The 21,205-nt window shown below is 40.8% G+C and overlaps 1 protein-coding gene across 8 annotated transcripts in view; it reads left to right on the forward strand.

The window, feature by feature from the left end:
* BTRC (beta-transducin repeat containing E3 ubiquitin protein ligase) overlaps nt 1-21,205 on the forward strand; it is a 120,668-nt gene that overhangs the window by 39,771 nt on the left and 59,692 nt on the right. For 6 of the 8 annotated variants that reach the window (XM_010564830.1, XM_010564832.1, XM_010564834.1 and 3 more), the window contains one exon: nt 9,180-9,257. The exons of 1 other annotated variant lie outside the window; for it this stretch is intronic. In XM_010564830.1, coding sequence (XP_010563132.1) covers nt 9,180-9,257 — 78 coding nt within the window. Of the gene's footprint in view, nt 1-9,179; nt 9,258-10,122; nt 10,207-21,205 lie in introns of those variants that run through there. One more of the 8 variants, XM_010564837.1, reaches the window with a different exon arrangement.

Raw genomic sequence — 21,205 nt, forward strand, 5'->3', positions numbered from 1 at the left:
TGGAGGTCTTTTTGCCTACTTGATAGGAAAGCTCAGAATGAGAGGTTTTGAAAAAAAAAAAAAAAAAAAAATCCAAATAGTAAGTGTAGGCAATGACCAGGGATGGGAGGGGAAGGGGATAGTGAGACCAGTGAGACGGTGTTGCTGCTTTGAGGGAAGTAGTTGTAAAAAGTTAGAAAATAATGCTTCAAGAAGGACATGAAATCTACAGCAAAACTAGCCAATTTTACAATCCATTTCTCAGAGCACTTGTAGCTTCTATGCAGATGAAGCTGTAATAAATATTGTACAAAGAAAGTTAATCTGTATCTAGAGAATTTTAATAAATAAAAAGTTTTTAAAAACTCTCCCCGGATCCGTTGGCTCCTGCTAACTCTTGTTAGTACTAGAAATATGTTTTTTACATCTTTTTTGGATGTTGGCTTATGTTCAGAGCCTGTAAAAGCTGACTTTGTGCTCCCCCCCCCCCCCCATGTAGGGTTAAAAATCAAGAAAACATCTTATTCCAGCATAACAAAGGCACTGATAAAAGCTATGATTTGTGGGCGGGGAGAGAAGAATCCTGCGAACTGAGAATGAGAGTGTATAATTTCAAACTTCAGTACTTTAACACTCTGGGATGAGTGTTGAAAATGAATTTTTGTGAAAGGAATGTAGCAAAATGAAAGCAGCAAAGAAGTGAGAGCCAAGCCTTGATTGATTCAGCTCTTCTCCAAAAGGCTTCTGTTGCATTTGAAATCCCTCTTTCTGAAGTATGTGTGGCACAATGTCTGGCAGAGAAATTTAACCTCACTTGAAACTGTTTAAAGAAGAATTTGAGCATGAATTTAAAAGATTGGAGAAATCATTAAGGTTGTCCTGAAGAATAGAAAGGGAAGAATACTCTTTTGTTCAGTGAGGGGAACAGATTTGCAGGACAACTTGCTAGTAAGAGACAAACCAAAGCACAGTGATAATAAGATTCAGAACAAGTCCTGACACCAGTCTTACATAAGTGGCCTGGTTGAATATTTGGAAGTACACCCATGTTATGTGTATCATAAGGTTAATTGGATGTTTTCATCCATGGTTTTTGAGAATATGTGCTTTCTGTTCCTTAAAAAGATGTAGATAGCTTTGAACTACTATAAAATTGTGGAGTACAAGATACATGCTATAAAATCATGCATAGAAAGTGCTAGCTATAAAAGCATGTGTATACCTGTGAAGGTGCTGATCGATTTGTGCTATTTAGGAAAAGAAATTCTGAAACAGACCTGGCTGTGAGAAAATGCAAACACTAAAATTCAACTAGAGGTCCTTGAGGCTTCTTAAGCTCTAACCTTGTTATGAGGAATGGGGAAGTCAAACTGCCTAATGCAGATGTCTGTGAGTTACAAAAATAACCAGATGTCCTGATTAGCAGAAGCAAATGTTCTTCCCTTAATCCACGTGAAATTATATTCAAAGGCTCTCCGGATGTAATGCTTGTGTAAATAAGGCACCAACAAACATTGGAATAGAAAGGGCCATTGGCCAACTAGCTTGCAAGGCTTGAAAGCTTGAATATTAAAAACAAATTTACCACTGCTGACTCTCTTAAATTCACAGAACAGAAATGTTAAGCAGAGCTGCTTCCTGGGGAATGTGGAAAGACTGTTCTCATTAGCCATATTTTTTCTCTCTCTCTTTCTCTGTCTCTCTCACTCTCATTTGAGAAATGTATATGAAGTGAAGCTAGCTTTTAAAAATTTCCCTAAATGGCTTGTTCCCAGCATCTGGATTTCTGTTTATTTTTTAACTACGACTAGATTTGTGCTCTTCAAAATGCTTCTGTTCATCAGATCTTTGATATTTGTGCTGGCTTTTGGTATTTTAACATTAAACTGAATTTTCTGTTCTTCTAGTAATGCTAAGACTCTGCACACCCTTAAATTACCCTTTACAACTAACTAATAATTAATAAGTTAAATAACTTGGTAAGAAACTCTTCTTGAGGTCATGAAGTTCCATTATCAAGTCTCATTGCTTTGAAAATGTGTATTTTTCTAATTATTGATTTGAATGAAAAATAAGGAAAAATACGAAGGATCTGTTCTACAGAAGTAAAAAACAGAATCTTGTCCTGTTTTGCAACTGCAAAAAAGGTTGTTGAAACTTTTGTTATTGTGGGCAGCATTAACATGCGTGCAGACCAAACTAGGACTTGTGTGAACATGCATGTATGTGTCTGTTTGGAGGGGCAGTATTGTACTTTTCCATTTTCACTGCTGTTAGAGCTTCAGTTTTAAGAATTTAGGTTATAGTAGGTACCTGAGCTCCTTGGGCATGAATTTAAACATTCTTTAGGCACCACACAAACGTTGAGGTTGGGGGTGAAGTCCTTATCATGGGGAGTTCATAAATGTATGGGAGGAAAAAAAGCCAGGATTCTGTGCAGCTAACAAGGTAATAGATATATAAACATGGTACACATGTGCACACCAGTCTGCAAAGCAGGCACTGAACTGGAAGGCCAGTTTAGCTTATTCCCTTTCCTTTTCCAATATCAGTCACTGCAAGGCAGGCTGCAGTTTCTCTGCCCTCTCCTTCCATCATTCTAATGTTTAGCCATAAACCCCTTACAAAAGTACCATTTAACTTTAAACTTGTAGGAGCTGGGAAACTTGTCTGTGTCTTCATTCCGGGCTGAAGTCACCCCCTTGTGCCTACACATTGCAATTTATGGTGTTCTCTAAGAGGATCTAATCTCGGTGAATGTTCAGAGCAGCAAATGCCAAGGAGGAATGGGGTCTGATACTTATCTCTGCATTTTCATTGCTGTGGATCTCCCTGTGTGTTATAGCTGTCATTTTTGTTTTATCTACCGAACAGGCAGAGAATTGCCTTCAAACTTGCAGCTTTCATGCTTGTTTTTCTCAAAGAACATTACCAATGTTATATATTGTAGTGACTAGCCAAATAAGCATGAATTTGAATGTTTCAGGCCTCATGATAGGAGAAAAAGAAGCAACTATCTTTAAATGTTTTTAGCGGATGTTAGACCCATATTTTTTTTGAACGGTAATACTGCTTTCAGGCTGACATAGGCTATGCCAGGATTCATCCTAGCACTGTTTGAAATGGCCGAGATATTTATAAACTGACAGACAGCATTTATAAAATCAGGATGCTGACAGTCCCTTAACGATAACAATGGGCTTGGACTCATCTATCACTTACAAAGGTTATTGGAAAGGGAACGTAAGGCTTATATGTGCCTCTAGTCTTAGACTGTCACTTATTTCCACACATCTCTCTCTCTTTCTCTTTTTTCTCTCCTCCCTCCATCCCTTTTCACTTTTCAGTCCACTCTGGCTGATGTGGGCATCAGGCAATTGCAGCTAATTTCTGCATACTTTTACCCAATGATTCCTTGTCCTGTTTTCTGCAATAAATTGATGCAAACTAGAAGACAGCTAACTTTGTAGCATCTTGGGGCAATGTCCCCTCCCTCCCAAATCTCCCCCCTCAAAGAAACATCCTGACTGCTGGCAGGCTGCTGGCGTGAATTGGGGAAGAACAACAGTGTGCATTGACTGACAGACTATATCTGGGGCTGGGTGGGGGTTAAACAGGCCTTCTGCTTCCTTTTCCTTTCATATAGCACCAGTTTGCAGGCAGAATGCTGATGTACCTACTTTATTCAGCGGCTCCCTCTTGGCTGAGGCAGTACCCCTCTGTCCTTGGTGAGGAGGACCAAGTGCAGCGCAGGGACACTTCAAGAAACATGAAAGAGGATGTCAGTTATTTTCAAGCTCTGATAAAATGCTACGTTCACTCAGTGCGCCTAGGAGCTTGAGGGTCAGGTCCTATCAACAGTTTGCACTAGAAAAGGGGGAATGCGCTATTTCACTGGTGTGTGCTAAAGCACCTCTTTTAATGTGGCAACAGAAATAGCGAGACAGCTATGTCTGGCATCCAGTTGCCCTTGAAACATTTACTCTACTGTAACTGTTTGGACACTGTGTTCCCACTGTATTATTTGCTTAGAGACCTGAAATACCCAAGTAGATTTCCTACATGCGGTTGGATCTGCTGATACCACTAAAAACACACCCTGCCCAGGCTTCTGTTTGAACCGATGTATACACACGCAATGGCTAGAGCAAGACTTGATTGGCTTGAGGGGGTCTATTTATCAGGGAACTCGATTAAAATACAGACTGCACATGACATCAAATTTGTAATCATTTTTCCACAGCAAGCAAGCATTTTCTGTATTGGATGCAGGTGTTTAAAGCAATAGTGTGTTTTAAGGGCCAGTGCAGCACAAATTCTGGCCTTTGGGATAATGACAAGTGTTTTGCCTGCATAAACAATATATTATTCCTCCCCCCCCCCCCCCCGGGGCCCCATACCCCCAGTTTCCCTCAAGCTCATCATCTCTGTCAGGTTAATCAATAGGCACCGTATGGCAGAGGGTCAGTAATCAGTGTCATCGTGCCTTTAAATCGTGTTGAAAATTTGCTTAAAGCCTGGGCCAATTAACATCGAGATGATGAATGGATGGGTAGATGGGAAGAGCCTGGCGCTCAGGGGCTTTGTGAGAAGGAGATGCTCAGCTGTTGAGCAGCAGACACCAGCGAATAAAATCAGCCATTCATGTGAGCTCAGTCCACCCACTCTTAATGATAATGTCAATCTAGCAAAATATATACACATTGGAGTTGTCATGAGTTCATAAATCAAAGGAGTTTGTCAAAGGCATTCAGATTAACGAGGCAGCAGCAATAACAAGTCAAATTTGCATAGAGAATTGCCCGAATCTCAGTAAATTATGATCCTGTTTTTCATTTGATTATTTGCTAATGTCTCAAGAGGGAGAATGATTATATTAGCATGCAAAATCTACTCCAGAAGTAGAAATCCGAGGTATAGCAGACCAGCACACGATGACAATTAATCAGTTTCTGCATACTAGCATAAACGCACAAGGCCCAGAAATGAACTCCTTTTTTTATTATTATTTCTCCTTGCTACTGATCCAAATGGTTCAGCTTGACAGAGACTTTATATTGCTTTAACAGTGTTCTGAATTGTGCCTGCAGGCAAGACATAGTTATGCAGCTATAACCAACCTATCCATCTGCCAACCAGATTGGAATTCTCCTATCCAAGGCTTCCATTAACCCCCACTGACAGCTCCAAACAGGATTAAGAATTTGAAAGCATAAAAAATAGTTGTGCTCTTCGCATAGACACACGCTTTTCCCCCACCCCCACCTCCCCACGCTTGGAAAAAGGCTGCGTCTGTACTCTTTTATAATTAGTGCAGGGCAGAACAGCACCAAAGAAAGCCTCCCTCAGTTGGCAGGGGTTTGATTTCCACCACGACGAGCAAGGCGGTACTAAAGGTAGCTCTGCCCAATTGGTAGTCCCTGGGAGTGCATTTCTCTGTGTATTATATCTCATTCCCAGCAGTGTTTTGCTGGGCTGTGTACACAAAATACTGCATGTCATCTCCCGTCAAATGCTTCAGTCTAGGGATTTCGTATGCATTGTAGCATGTTGTGTTTAGTGGTGGAAGAGGCTTCATGGGGAGAGTTAAATAGTAATAATTTTGTAGTGGTCTTTAAGACAACCTGCCATGGAGTTATATTCTGTTAATTACAGGCTGAAGTTTTAAATGCAAATCAGATTTAAAAGGATCTCGTTACAGACAGTAGCCATTTTAGGAAAAATGAGCTATGGAGGGCAGAGCCCCTTTACAGGAACCTTCTGCTAGAGAGAAATTTTGAAGGTTACAGGAACTATGAGCTTGGGTTTTGTGGCTTCTCTTCCTAACACTTCCACTGTCATTGTGTGACCTTGGGCAAATAATAAAAAAAAATTTTTACGTGTCTGTGGAAAGGTGGGGGGGCAGTATTTATCTCACCAAGATTGATCAGTTTGTGCTTTGGAGACATCAGCACTTCTCATCTTATCTTGCTTGTATTTGGTCAAAAGGAGAGACCCCTGCATGCAAGTGCAAACACTTTTGCCTAGTCTGGCTTTAGTCTATGAAGGAAGGCTTGCCTGTGGGATTTAAAAATTTTCCCTGACGGAAGGGAGTTTGTATGGCTTTTCAGCTTCTGTATGCACTGGTTTTCTTCACTTCTTTCACCCTAACAACTTCCATCATATCAAGTACAGTTGCTGCAGGTCTTTAATATTCCCAGTGAGTACACCCAACTTACCGTCTGGATAGCAAATGCTTCTTTCCAGGTCTGTGCCCGAGACATGCATTTCAGTAACCACGAGAGGGTGCTCAGAGCAGTTCCTCCCTTTGTCTGCCTCTCTTCGGCCGAGAGCATCACTGAAGTCCTGCTGAAGCAAACCTTATTCTGACCTCGCACATGTTTATCCCTCCTCCCACCTTGTTCAGCAAGGAGAAATATATAGATGTACCATTTCAGTCGATTACATTATGCCCTTCCCATGGCCATGGCTAAGTGTTGCCCTATCAAGTGAAATTCACTTCCACACAGCTACAGTTAGTCTTGAAGTATGCAGGGTCTTGTACCTGCACCTGGATTGATGGATTTCCTATTCCTGAGAAATGAGCGGGAGTTATAAACATCTGTGCTTTTTCTTAAGTGTAATGCTTTCCAGTCATTCTGTCTTCACCAAGCGTAACTTACTTGCCGACAAAAGTGCATGAGCAGCGCTCCTCTTTAATAGTCTGCTATCGGAGCTGCTGTGTTGGTGCTGTAGAATGGTGAGACGCCAAGCTGTGAACCACCATATGCACTTGGCAGTCTTTGTCTGGTCTTTGTTCAGCCAACCTCTTAGCCTTGCCACCTATAAAGATAATGAATGCAAAATGGTCCTCTGCTTGCTCTTAAAATTAGATGCTCAGCTTAAAGAAAAAGTAGATAACTTCATGCTTTGCAGTAACTAGAAATTTCAAAATAAGGGCTGACAGTTCATCAGCAGCATTGATTTTCCTGTTTTTGGATGTTTTTTGAGGGAGGATCCTTAATGGCTTTGAAAGGCGAGAAGAATGTAAGATTTCACTGTCATAGAAAGGTTATTGGGAAGGGGAGATCATTTTGGCATTTCTCATAGGGAAGGGGGTGGATGTTGAAAAAGCATCCAGAAATAGTAAACAATGCCCTCACCATCCCCCGGCCCCCCCAGCAAAATGCATTTCCTGGAAATGTATAGTAATTCACCTCAGAACGTTTCTTGCACTTGGTCTGTTTCTCAAAAGTGCAAAAATTAAAATCCTTACTTGAATTAACCACTTACTAAACTGTATTTCACAAGCAGAAAAGAACAGCTTTAATGTCTGACCTTCCTTTTTGGAGATACGTGATTCTAGCTTGTATGTTTTTACGATCACAGTCCTTTCTGAGCTGGATTTAATGTAATAACTTGGTCCTGGCTGAGACCTCATATGAAAACTTTTAAAAGCTGGCCTTTTACAGCGATTTATCAGGCTTGTTTAGGATTGATTTCCATTATAAAACCCTGGTTACAGCATCCCAGATGTCATGGTGCCTTGCGGGTTCTGTATCTTGTTTAAAAAAAAAAAACCAAACCCAAATCACTAGTTGGTCTGCAAGCCTTGATTTACACAGAATCCTCCTGACCAGTTGATGACGTCCCAAGTGTTGGTTTTTTTTCTGCTATGTTCCCCCCCCCCCCCCCCCTGCCCATATCTGCCGTTTCTCAGCAAAGAGCTTCTACCTCTGCCCTACCTTCTGGCTGTACCTTTTCTTCCCCTTCACCAGACCAGCAAACCTGAGCTGCCTAGACGGTGCCTCATCACGGAGCACTGCAGTGTGTACATGAGCACACTGCTCTTCTGATGGCTTCCTGCAGCCCGCTTGCTTTCTGCTAGCCCTGCTGTGCCATGCTGGCTGTTCACAGGGTCTAGCTCCGCCGTTGCCAACAGATGCCACTTCTGTCTCCTGAGGTGTTGGGCTGGAAGCTGGCTCTGTGAGAAACTGGGCAGAGCCCTGCTCAGCAAAGTACAGGTTATTTGGGGGATGAGGGGGGAGAGGTACAGAATGCAAACTTCTGCCTTAAAATACACGCTCCTGAGCTTGTCTGCAAGTAACTGCAAAACCACCCTTTTCCTGGCAGAGCTCTCCCTAAGCAGTTTTTCTGTATCTCTTTAAAACCTGTTTAGTTGCTCACTACTGAATGCATGGGAATGTGGCCTAGGGCTACGAATACTGTGGTGATCAAACTGATTTTAGATGTGTGTGTGTGATTCCTCCAAAGCTGGCTGTCATTGTCAATGTGGTGGCAGAACCTGTGCAAAGGAATGCTGTCCTCCAGAGTAGATGACTTTGGCAGTGCGGACAGGATTCCCACCACGTACTCAGCAGTTTTTAACCAAATGTTTGACTGTGCATGTCCTGAGGTAAACTATAGCTTGTCTTTAAAGCAAGGAATAATTGGTTTTAATCATGAGGTTAACAGGACAAAAGTCTGCTGGTGGTCTTTCTTACTCGTGCTGGAAAAGCCTCTGTATTTCTTCTTGTCCACCTTCTCTTGTCTTACTGATGCTCTTTTTTTGGAGGTGGCAGCTTAACTTTTGGAGCATCAGTCTTTCTAGAAATTCTACGTATATGTAGAGTTGGGGGCAGGAGTGCAAAACATAGCCATGATATCATACACTACCTACACAACTTTTTTTTTTTTTTTTGAAGGATATCCTGACAACCTCTCTCACCAGAATTTAGCTCTATCATCATTTCTCTATGATTTTTGGTAGCTAAGCAAACTCAGTGCAATTAATAATTGTTAGGCAGATTAAAAGCATAGGGGCACAGAGAACAACAGTTGCACCCATTAACAACCTTCTGTTTTCAATAGGTTCTACTGTTTTAAATAGTTATTCTGGGGTGTTCAGGAGCACTGGTGTTGCCGTGCTGATCCAACCACTATTTCAGCTTTTCAAAGTGGCCCTTATTGGTAGTTTCAGAATAAATCCCAAAAGCACAAACTTCTTCAGTAGATACCTGCACAGTGGTGCATTGTTGCGTTGAGGGGGAGAAATTCTTTCTCTGCCATAACAAGCTGTTTGGCTTAAAAGTACAAGTTAGCCTCCGGTATATGTATGCGTAAAATACTACCACCTGTGTAGTACAAATACTCTGTTTCTTTTTTCCTCACAGAGTAATATTAGGGATAAGAACTGAATTAAAGCTTACTTTCTTTCACAGAACTCCTCTGAGAGAGAAGACTGTAATAGTGATGAGCCCCCTAGGAAGATCATTCCCGAGAAGAATTCACTTAGACAGGTATGTGATCAGTCTCTTTAAAAATGCAATAAAACTTTCCAGCTATTTGAATCCTTAAATGCTTTTGGAAGCTGAAGTCTAACTTGTGCTCATGGAAACCCTTTCTTTTCTCCTTTGAAGTCTCAGCAAGTCACATTGTACCCAGGAAAATCAGACACATAGAGTCATCAAACTCTCCTGAAAGCTAAACCTTTCTAAGGAAATCTAGATTTCTGTATAGTGCAGTCAGCTGCGACTCTCTAGTTTTACCTTTCTCCATTTAGTGTTCATCAACACCTCTTCAGCCTTTTCTTCTGTAATTGTTCCTGTCTTGTTTGTAGTATATTTTGCCTTGCTTCAGATCATGCATTCAGGAATCTCAAAGTGTTCTAGAACAATTAAGCTTTTCATTGCCCTTGAAGGTAAATTTTCTTGGAGGTGACGTCCAGGTTAATAATCTGAAAAATTACCTGATTTTGTTTCTTCTATACTCTCATAAATTACTAATGGGTAGAAAGGAGAAAGGGAGAGCTGATAAAACATAATCTTTTTGCCTTTTATATACAGTAAAGCAAATTTCTTACCAGTTCAAAAGAATCACTTTTTTAATCCCTATGGTCAACAAAAGGGGTCTGTCTTGTGATTTCTGGGGATTTAAGTTGGTTTTAGTGATTTCAGATCCTGTTTCACATAGCACCTTGGTCTTTCTCCCTACTGCAACCTTCAGGCAGCAGAAGCAAAAATATGTCCATGCCTCAGCTGCCCAAGTTTGTTGCCTGGTGTATCAGAGTAAAACCATTAATGAAGATGACTTAACTGAATACCCCAGGCCACACGTTGCAACAGCTGAGGTATTGGCACATTTCTTTCTGCATTTCTGCTACAGGAGCAGTCTCGGGCAGAGGAATAGTGTGGTAATACACTGCCCCACTGCTGCTATTTCCAAGAGGAATTGTGGGTCAAAACTATGGTAAGGGAAGGAATATCTTTTTGATATAGCATGTTTGTGCTCAAAGTTGGGTTTTGGGGTGGTTAGTTTCTTTGTTTTTGTCTTTTTTTTTAAACAATGTATTGTGTTAGGAGTGTTTGATTTTTTGTGGGAGTAGGTGTCATGTGAAGGACTACACGTGGCTAAGACAGGTCTATCTAACAGGTGTAGTCCACGTAAGTCTTTTAAACAGGAGACAATATGCTAGAATAATGAGTGAGGTCCGAGATATTGCTGGGAAATATTACTTTGTAGAATTGATTAAATATGTTATACCATACTTAAAATGTCTCTGGCATTCAGCAACAAACAAAGAGAGCTAGAGAAAGAGGGCAAAGTCACCAGGTCCCTACTGTGTATCTCCAGGACAGCCAACAACGTGCCCGGCACACCAGAAAAACTATTTTTTTCATCTTAAGAGTTATCTTATTGATGGCAAGCCTTCAGGTTCAACAGGAAAAGGTTCATAGTAAGAGATGTCTGCAGAAGTATTCTTAATGTCCACGTAAAGCTGTCTTTCACAAAGGCCTACAGTTCGTCATAACCAACGTGCCTAGATATCAAGAATACACCTAAACTCCCACTTGTACCATCCAAATATTTCATATTGGAAGTAATTCACATGAACATTGTTTATGACAAAGATGGTTAGCTATGTTTCAGGATATTGTTGAGACGTTGTATCAGCCTCCATCTTTGTGTCCAGTCTCTACAGTGACAAATGCAGGACAAAATCCTTGGGTCTTCAGATTGCTATCTGGGGCCTTTTGTGTTGGGAACAGTGTTTGTGGATAAGTTCAAGCTGTAGTCTTAAAGCAAGTGTCCTCTTGTCTAGATCATAGGAGGTGTTTGACTGTGGTTTTTTACCTGTGGTAGAAGGAATTTTTGGTTCTTTACATTGGCATAAATGGAAGCTGTCAGAGCATTTTGGAAGCTTGGACTGTTCCCCTTCTCTATTAGTGATGGACAAGAAACAGTGAGAAGTTTTCCAACTCTAGGTGCAGAAATGAGACACATATGCAGCCATGCACCCAGGTACTCATCAATGAGTAGAGTGATACTTACTGGAAAGATCTGCATCTCCAACAGGAAGGTATGCGGAGTGGTTACCCTGTCTTACATCTATCCATACTTTGTAAAACCAAAAAGATCTGACGTGCAAATGCTGTCAAAGCAGTAATACAGAAAAAGTGCCGAATTCAGTACTAGTACCTTAGTGGAAAGATGCTAACTTGGTAATTATTGAGTGTGCAGTTTTGTATTTTCTGTCCCTCCCTTAAGACACCACTGTTAAAATTTCATTATTAGGGAACATGGACCTACATGCAAAGAAGAATTGAATGTGTGTATGTGGGTAGAGGAGAAGTCTGTTTACTTAAATGGTCTTTCCAGTGAAAGTGTCCACATATTTAGTACTTTTTGATTAGTTTTAGAAAATTAGTGAGGTGCATCAGACCACTTCAGGGGAAGTATGATGTCTTGACATGTTCAGCTGCTGACAAGTTTAAGTAAAGTTGCATTACGCTTTCTTGCCTTGTTTGCTGTGCTGGTACGGAGCCTTAGCCATAAATGTTTTATCAGGTGGGTTTGTGGAACAGACATACCAGAAGGTGGAGGTAATAAGAAGGTGTAATGGTTACTTAAGCATCTGAAGTTGTAAGCAGGGGCTGAAGACCTCCATTGCTCAGTGCTATGGACCTCTTACTAGGAGGAATAAATTCATAGAATCATAGAGTCATTTAGGTTGGAAAAGACCTTTAATATCATTGAATACAACCGTTAACCTAACACTACCAAGTCCACCGCTAAACCATGTCTCTAAGCACCACATCTACATGTCTTTTAAATACCTCCAGGGATGGTGACTCCACCACTTCCCTAGGCAGCCTTTTCCAATGCTTGATAACGCTTTCAGTGAAGAAATTTTTCCTAATATCCAATCTAAACCTCCCCTGGTGCAACTTGAGGACGTTTCCTCTTGTCCTATCACTTGTCACTTGGGAGAAGAGACCAACTCCCACCTTGCTACAACCTCCTTTCAGGTAGTTGTAGAGAGTGATAAGGTCTCCCCTCAGCCTCCTTTTCTCCAGGCTAAACAACCCCAGTTCCCTCAGCTGCTCCTCATAGAACTTGTTCTCTAGACCCTTCACCAGCTTTGTTGCTTTTCTTTGGACATGTTCCAACACCTCAATGTCTTTCTTGTAGTGAGTTCTCCTGTTGATTAAAATGGTTCTTGGAAAAGGTTGTCTTCAGAAGTCTCAACAAGTGGAGCTGTGTCCTTGGCATTCTGGAAGTGGGAGGCACAGCCGCTCTTAGGTGCATGAGGGGCAGCAAGGCAGAAGAGACATGGAGATTAGCACTGGGAAAGGAAACAGAAAAGGCAATGAACTTGACACTGTTAGCTGGAAGAGTGAAAAGGTCTAAGCTATGACAGATTTTGAAGTAAGGATGCAAACGTCCAGTTCTTGTTGAATGCTTGATCAGACAAAATAAAATTTTGAAGGGGTAAACTGAAAATCATAGTATGAAAACAGACTTCAGAAAAAACAATGACAAGTGGCAAAAGTTTTTGGCAACTTTATTTAAGCTAACAAACGAATTTTCACACTGCAAAGTTATAAATTAATTTTAATAGGCTGATCCAGATGGTCCATTTGGAAAATGGATAGCTTGATCTGTTGAAAATTAAACTAAATTTATCTCTCTCATACTTCAAACTGAAGTAAGCGTGAGAAGAGTGCCCATTAAGTCCAGCTCATACAGATGGACCGGCAGGTCACACATGGGACTAATCTGATTCATTTTAAAAATAAATGCATGAGTTATTGAATCAGGTTCCTGTTTCAAGCTCTGCGTGTGAGCGTGTGTGTGTGTGTGTGCCGCCCTTTCAAAGGGACTCGCAAATGCTTCAGTGCCTTTTTAACCTGTGTGTTTCCATTTTAATTCAACTTCCTTGCCAAAAAACATAATTAGTTTTCAGTGCCTATCATTTAGTGTTAGACCCAAACACTAGATTGATTAGGTCAGGCATTTGTTATTTTAAGGGCTATGTCTCCATTCTTCATTTATGAAGAACATGAGCTCAATAGTCTTGGGGAGAGAGACGGCCTTTAGAAACGGGTAAGGGGAAGCTCTCTGGGGGCCCCTCCAGTCTTTTAGCTTCTGGGTGTCTTTAACAGAGCCATGAATGCAGATTTGTAAATTTATTGCAGTGCCATCTGGTTTTTTTGCAGGAACCGTATTATTGTTGGCTCGTATCTGTCTATTGTGGTGGTCACTCCCCAGGAGCTTGCCCTCATAGTCCTAAGGAAAGTGATGAATAGTGGGGGTCAACATGAATAGGTCACAGGGCAGCTGTCCGGGGCTGCCCTGAACTTGATTACCCCACTGGTTTTTAAAGAAGACGGGCACAATGCAGGTTGTTTAAAACCCTTCCTCCCTTCTCTTCAGTGCAGCAATAATGAAGTGCCTTTTGCTGCTGTGGTTTGTCTGTGGGCGAAGGTGCCTTGTGGGGAAATGCTGGCAGCAGCAAGGCTGCTGCACCGTACCTCCTGCAAACCTCACATTGGACTCTGCTGTCTTTCTGTAAGCTTCCAGATGGAAGTCCGGGGGAAAAAAAATCCCTGTCTGTTACCCCATTCAAACAGGCCCCTTAGCATTTTCAAGAATTTTTTCCTCTTACCGTTTTGGCACAGAATATTACCTCAATTCACTCTTACAGATTTGAGATAATTTTGTAAAATTACACGTAGCACCTAAAACATGCTCTAGGCGCTATTTCAAAGTTAAAATAGGCACAGTCTGATCTTAAGAGTTTAAAGCTGATGCTGAAGCAAACCATAAGAAGCAGAAAGTGGTTAAAGAAGGTAGAGCAAAGACAAAAAAGTAGCAACCGTCAACTGTTTACTTCCAGCTGGTAGCCTCATACTGCTGCTTGGGGCTCCTCTCCAGGCATATTTCTCCTCTCCGAAAGTATTCCTGCAAAGTTGAAGCCCTCTTTTTGACTGGTGAGGAAGGTTACACAGTGGGGACAGAGTGAGGGTCCATCCTTCAGCTCTCTTCCTCCTTTCCTCCCTCCCTCCCTCCGGGGAAGATGCTGCAGTTCAAATTTGCCTTCTGTTGGAGAGCTGGCCAGGGCAGGACATACCTGGTCTATAAAGTTGTCTTGGTTACCTCATCTTTTATGCTATTAATGCTTGCTAGTAAGGAGTTGCTGGTTGAAAAGCCTCCTGAAATTTCTAGAAGTACATCCTTTGGCTGACTTTTAAGATTATTCTTTCTGTTTAATTTTTTTTTCTTTATTCTCAAACAACAAGAAAAAAAAATTCCATTCCTCAGTGACACTTAATGCATGTTAAAAAAACTAGCTAAGGCAGGTTGTGCCGGAGTCTAAGTTACAATGGGAATGCTGCCTTGTGGCGGAAAGGCCACTGGGCTCTTTCAGCATTAGTGCTAATAGGAATCTGTCACCCCGCCACATTGCTGCATTCCTCTGTAATTGAGTAAATTGCAAGTGTTGTCTGCTCCCCCTGCCCTTTGTGTCTATGTCCACTTACCATCCGAAGAACGTGGGCAGTGATAAATAAAGCGCTGAACAGGGCTCTCAACTCTTTGAAAGCAGCGTGTTGCCAGCCCCTTAGTTATATTTCTTTAAGTGTTTATGTTTTTCTGTATTCTTTCTCTTGTGTGGCTGGAACCCTGGGGATCCAAAGCCATGAGAGAGGCCAAGAAGCTAACAAAGTAGCTGTCCCCTTGTTAGCTTGTTCCTTTCTTCTTTAAAAAACAAGATGAAAACCATCTGGCTCAGGGCCTTACATTTTCCTCCCCCATGCACCTCTATAGATGAAGAGTTTCACCTGCAGTGAGGGTTTACATTGATTAGGGAGGGAGCAGTAATTCAAGCCTCCATCCACTTCAGTGGTACTTTGCAGTCTTTAAAGGTGCTGACCCATTGAGTTAAACTGTCAAGGGAGGATAAAAAAGGAGCTTCATCCCGGGAGGTAACAGCTGCCAGGTTTTCAACACCTTGCACACTGCTGGAAAAATGTCACAAATTGTCAATGGAAAGAAAAATTACTTGGCTGCCATCTTCCCTTAATGATGTGCCTTATAAAATGAAAGATTTAAGGGTTTAAAAATCAGCAACTAGCTGTCAGGAAAAAAAAATCCTGAGGGATCCTGAACAATAGGCCCAACAAGATGTATCCCAAAAGACTGTGAATAATGCGTCCAAGTTGGAATAGCCGGATCTGATGGGAATGACCACGGCTATCTTTGCACAGTGGGACAAGAGGGAAGTGAAAGCAGCAACAGCACAGAAGTCTAACATTACCATGCCTGTATTTAAAAAAAAAAAAAAAAAGTCTGATTCATAAGCCAGTGAACTGAGAGAAGACATACTGTATTTCTACTCTTTTGAGGACAATTTGTTTTCAAGCAGCTACCAGATGGCTAAATACCACAACATTTCCTTTTTCTTTTTTTTTTCTTCTTTTCTTTAACAAGAGATCTAGTTCTCCTTGCTCTTTGTTTTTGTTTGTTTTAATGCTTTTACGTTGTTGAACAACCCCGTGGTGTTTAGGCATTGTGGCATACTCTTTTTTTTTGTTCCCCCCACCCCGTGCATTGATGGATGAGGAAAAAAGATCTTCAGCTTTAATGTAATTTCAGATAAGAGCCAGATTGGAGTAAGGCTTTTTGTTTGTATTGTCTTGAGGTTTTTTGTTTTAGGGGCCTTTTTTTTTCTTTTTTTTTTTTTTTCTGTTTGTTTTAGGTAAGTCATTTTAATTGTACTGAGTAATTAGAAGGTACACACAGCCAAGGGAGCTTTGTTATGGTAATTGCTCAAGAAAACCCACTCCCCAACTACCATTGCCATGTGTTGAGACACGTCTTCCCTCTAGTGGCAATATTAAGGACTCTGGCTTTCACAGTCGGCAAGGTGTAATTGCAATATGACAAACTGTGCTTTAGGGAAAATCCTGTAAATTATCTAGTTTTTTGTTTGGCTAGTCTTTATTTCATCTTACGACCTTCCATGGAGACTACCCTTCCCAAGGCTGGGCTAGGGATAACAAAAATTTCATCTTAAGAAAATAATTGTGGTGAATCCTGGGTAATGTCTTACAGCCTGACTTAATTCTAGTCTTCTTTTTAATTACCTGTTCATAAAAACGTTTTTAAATTTGTTGAGATTACTTAATTCTTTCAGAAGCAGCACCTCATTTGAAATAAATAAATAAATTGCATTTATTTTAAATAGTCCATGTGAAAGACCTTTAAAGGGTAATTAATGCAAGTCTCCTAAGACTCTAAGTAAGATGAAAGCGATCTTTCCAAATCTGCTGGAGTGATTTGTTTATATAACTTCCCACTTCTGCTGAATTCTTCTGAGTCTAATAACTTTTTTTCTAACTGTTTGGCAATTTGTGCTTAGCTACAAAAGCCCTTGTTCAAAAAGAACAGTTTAATAATCTTTTCCCTGAAAATGACTTGAAGGGAGGGTATGGGTTTTGTCTTTTTGCTGTGTTTTTATTAGTGTTATCTTTCTCTGATAAATCATGTAATTATTAACTATTGGGGGGGAAATCTTATTGAACTCCTGGGTTGCAGCTTCTATTAAAAAGTGGAGTTTTGTTCAGGGACTGGGGATTCTCGGAATAAATGGCCGAAGAAATGGGTTTCAGTTGGCAGAAAAGCTGCACGTGTGCGTACACACACACACACACACGTATGTACACAGTTCTGCCTGGGGTTCGAGGCTTCAGGCCTTCTGTTTGTCCAGAGCTACACGGACAAGAGTAGAAATGTTTATGTGTTTGTGTCAAAGAGCAGGATCATACTTTCTTTAAAAAGAAAAATGTAACCAAAGACACTTATGGAATGAGATCAGATACAGCTCTATCTTTAGTGAACCATAGTCTAGTGTCTCTGTGGCATTTTAAGCGTTTGGCTGAGAGTGAATACAGCTTTGTGGTTCCCCTGCTTCTGACATGATTTGGTGCTCCCATATATTTGTAGGGTTTTTTTTTCTTTTTTTCATTAGAGCTTGTTTTGCTATAGGGCTGCTTAACACTCTTCTCAAACGGCTTTTGCAAGGTTAAAAGAATGCAGCTTGGTAACAAGTTTGTGTCATTTTAAATATATACCTCCCAGTAAATAAGGAGGAGCCTTGCAATCAATCCCTTTTAGTGTGTTATATGTTTCACCTGACAACTAAACCCTCTATTGATTAACCATTACTTTGTTAGATAATCTCGTGTCATTGAAGCCACTGTAAAAATTAAACTCTTTAAAATGTTTTACCCTAGCAGCAGTGCGAAAATTGAAAACTTGTTCAGAATTACAGCCAGCTTCCACAAAGAGAGTAGTTTTCAACAAACTGGTTTATGTTTGCATGCTTTATATGCAATATAAAAACATATTAAAGCACTCCAACGCAAAGCTATCTGCCTGTGGTGTTGAACCAGGCTACCATTTCACACTGCTTTTCCTTGGTGAAGAAACCTCTTATCTTGATGAAAGGTGAGGAGAAACTTGAACAGTTTTGGTGCAAATTAGATGAGATTCGCAAAAGGGTTGAGCTTTAAAGGTGAGCTTGAGAAATTTGCTTTTCTGAGGCTTGGTTCTGGTTTTGATTTTCTTGGTTTTCTTCCAGGTTAGTCAGTGTTCCCACAGGCATCGGAACAAATGAAAGGACGTACTCTGATGTTGCAGTGTAGCATGAGACACCATCAAATGTTTCACCTAAAATGTAGGGCTCTGCATTATTACCTGATGATAGGACATTAATTCTGCTTTCAGTTAGGTCTATTCACTAGTAACTGTTAGTGTACAAACACAAATAGATGAAATCAAATCTCCATGTCCATCAGTAATCTTGTGTCTCACAGTAGCCAGTAACTGCTGCCTACAGAGAAACATTATAAGGCAACCATATAGTACTACCTTCATAATATATTTTCCCAGCTTCTTATGACTTGACTTCGTGGGCCAAATGCAGCTTCTTTGCAACATTGTCAACAACTTTCCATCAAGACCTATTAAGTAGAGTGACATTACTTTTTCCCCCCCTGGACTTTAAGGGAGAACTAGGCTTTGTCCTGAGTTTTTGCTTTAAACTTTTTTAAACATATTGTAGAACATGCACATGAATCTTCTTTACCCTTTTTATTCATCCCACAAGGCTAATAATGCATTCTTCTGTGAGAATGTGAAAATTAAGAACAGAAGAACTTTGTAACGTTGCAAACATAGTAATGGCTGTCAAACTGAAGATCACTGTATGTTTTATTCTCAAATCTGCATCCTGATGGGTTGAATCCATTATACATACTCCTGTGAATTTTCTTTTTTTCCCCACTACTTTTATTGAGAAAGAGCTGCTGAAGGACTAAATGGTCATCTGGTAATTTGGCACTTATATAGATCTTTACATAATAAAATTACTGTGTAAAAGTTGATTCTCACAGTAAAAGCATGTTGTTCTCTCCTTTCTGTGGCTGAAAAGGTTGGGAAGGAGGAATTTAAGTATTGGTGGCATGTTGTCAAAGGGCAGAGAGATATTGATAGCATGGGAATGCCCAGGTCAGTCAGACCCAGAGTCTGCTCATCCAATGCTGACTCCAGCACTGTCAGTGGAAGATGCTGTTGAATGAGAGCAAACGGCTCTGGCTGCTCCGTTCCCCTTCTGCTCCTGCAGCATCTACCACTGTACTAGGGATGTCTGGGGGATATCTCTGCCAAGTCCTCTGTGGACCTGCTGTCCAGGAGTTTGTTTAATCCCTTTTTCCACTTGCTGATGTTGTTTCTCCCCACAGTGTCCTGGGCAGCAAGCACCAGAAGTTCACTGCCTGCTGTGTGAAGAAGTGTTTCATTTTATCTGCTTTAAATTTATACTACTCTAGTTCCATCAAGTGTCACTAGGCCTGGTATTGTGGGATTTGATGAACAAGTTACGCCGGAAGTTCAGTTGGTGCTGTTCACACTGAGGTGTACTGTGCAGATGAAAGTAATAAAAATTAAGCAGTACATTGGAATAATTATTTATATCCACATTCTGACATGCACACAACTTTTGAATAGTGCCATAGTGAGCTTCCTTCCTTCTCAGAAAGTTCTAGGGTTTTCACATTTAGCATATAGTCTTTCACATTGTGTATTTGGATTGTCTACTCTTACTCATTGTTAAATGTGAGAGAAAGCCTGTTTTAGCCTGGCTTTTAAAAAGCTGGCTTGCTACCAAGGTTTGTGCATACTTGTCTTGGGACGAAGAAGACCTACAAGATCTGAGTTTGGTTCATGGTTCAGTCCATAGAGCCACAGGCTTCCATGTTGCTTTCAGTAAATGTTTTATGTGGCTGAGCTTTTAATCTGCAAAGTAGAGTTAGTAGTAGCTTTCTTTGAGTCAGGGCTCCCCATAAAATTTACAGTATGCAGCAGATAAGTTGTGCAGAAATACTGCTACTGGAATTTTAGGAATTAAATTGGAAATGAAAGAAGTCACACATTTATGATAAATGGGTTAAATTACAAATGTAAATATTGAACAAAGAAACTTGTCAACTCTTAATGGTTTTTCACCTTTAGAATGTGGTTGAATTTAACTAACACAATGTTTATAAAATGAAGTTTGCATGGTATTGTCTGAATGCCAGTGCAAAGCAGATGGTGTCAACTTTCTGTCCACCAGTTGGACCGCTACATCTAAACCACAATTTATAGTAGTTTATGCCATTCTAATCTTTCTTCTGAGGAGAAATTTCTGTGCATACCAGAGTGATGGTTTTATGATGTTGGCAAATATTTGCAAGAGGCTAAGTTGAGTCCATCAGACTTCTGTTTGCTTGTGGCCTAATCCCAGTTTGAATCTGAACCTCTGCTGCTGAAAGATGCACTCTGTTCATCTTCACGGCACTTTGAAAGGATTCGTGTGTTTGAATTTTTCAGTTTCTCCTTCTGGATCCAGAGTCAGAAATTGCTAGCTGGCTGCTAGTCACAGCAGATATCAATGTTATGACTCGTAAGGAGATCTGCTGGAGCCAGGATATTCTACATTCCTGTCTGTCACTGGTTGTTTTCTGCTTAGGGAGCTCACTGAGAAATAAAACATGAACTGCTAAAGCAATGGAGAAGATAGGGCTTCTGTACTCCTTTTTGTTTCTGTTTCATGGTGAACTTTAAAGGGAGTGTGTAAGGAAGTAAGGTGGAAAGGACTGTGATTTCCTGAATTTCCCCGAGAGTGTCTGTACTGTGCTGGACCAGTACGGATCCATGCGAGCCAGTACACTGATTTCCCATGGTGGGCAGTAAGGAGTGTTTAATGAGGATCATAAGAACTTAGGTGAATAATGTTATAAACTGATTGTGAACACTCAGTTCCCATCAGTTGCTGCTTACTGTCCTCCTGAGCTGGAGACTGTTAGGAGCACTGGGTTTGTGGACATCATCTCTTATCGCTCAGCGTATCCCCTTTTTAATCTCTTTGCGTTCTTGCCTCTGATGTCCTTTGCAATATGTTCCTCTGCTGGTTTGTGTATTGTTACTGACTACATCTTGCACAGTCAGGCTTGTGGCAGAAGGGCAAAAAGGAGACATCATTTGTTGGTGCTTGGTGCTGAGGGAATCTGGCTCTGGTGACGTAGCTTTGGAGCAGAGGGAGAGGTTTAGGAGCCCCTAGCATGCCAGTGTTGCCTGCAGGTTTTGTAACCTGTGGCAGGTTTGGGCTTGAATTAGTTTCAGATGAAACAAATAGAAATCCGTAGCAAGCCCTGAAAGAAGGATCTTCAGAGATTGCCAGCAAATATTACAGGGAGAGAACTGACAGACAGTTCACTACAAATCTTTGTGCGTCTTCCCCTTAAGGCAATTTTAAAAATATCAAGAATGTTAGTATGGTTTACTTAGTGCTTTTGGAAATGTCTTTGTAGCAAGTTTAATTTCGTTCTCTTTCAACATGCTTCTTGGGTTTTCCCTACACAAC

This window comes from Haliaeetus leucocephalus, unplaced genomic scaffold (genome assembly GCF_000737465.1).
Source record: "Haliaeetus leucocephalus isolate CR32 unplaced genomic scaffold, Haliaeetus_leucocephalus-4.0 Scaffold184, whole genome shotgun sequence".
Taxonomy (NCBI): Eukaryota; Metazoa; Chordata; class Aves; order Accipitriformes; family Accipitridae; genus Haliaeetus; species Haliaeetus leucocephalus.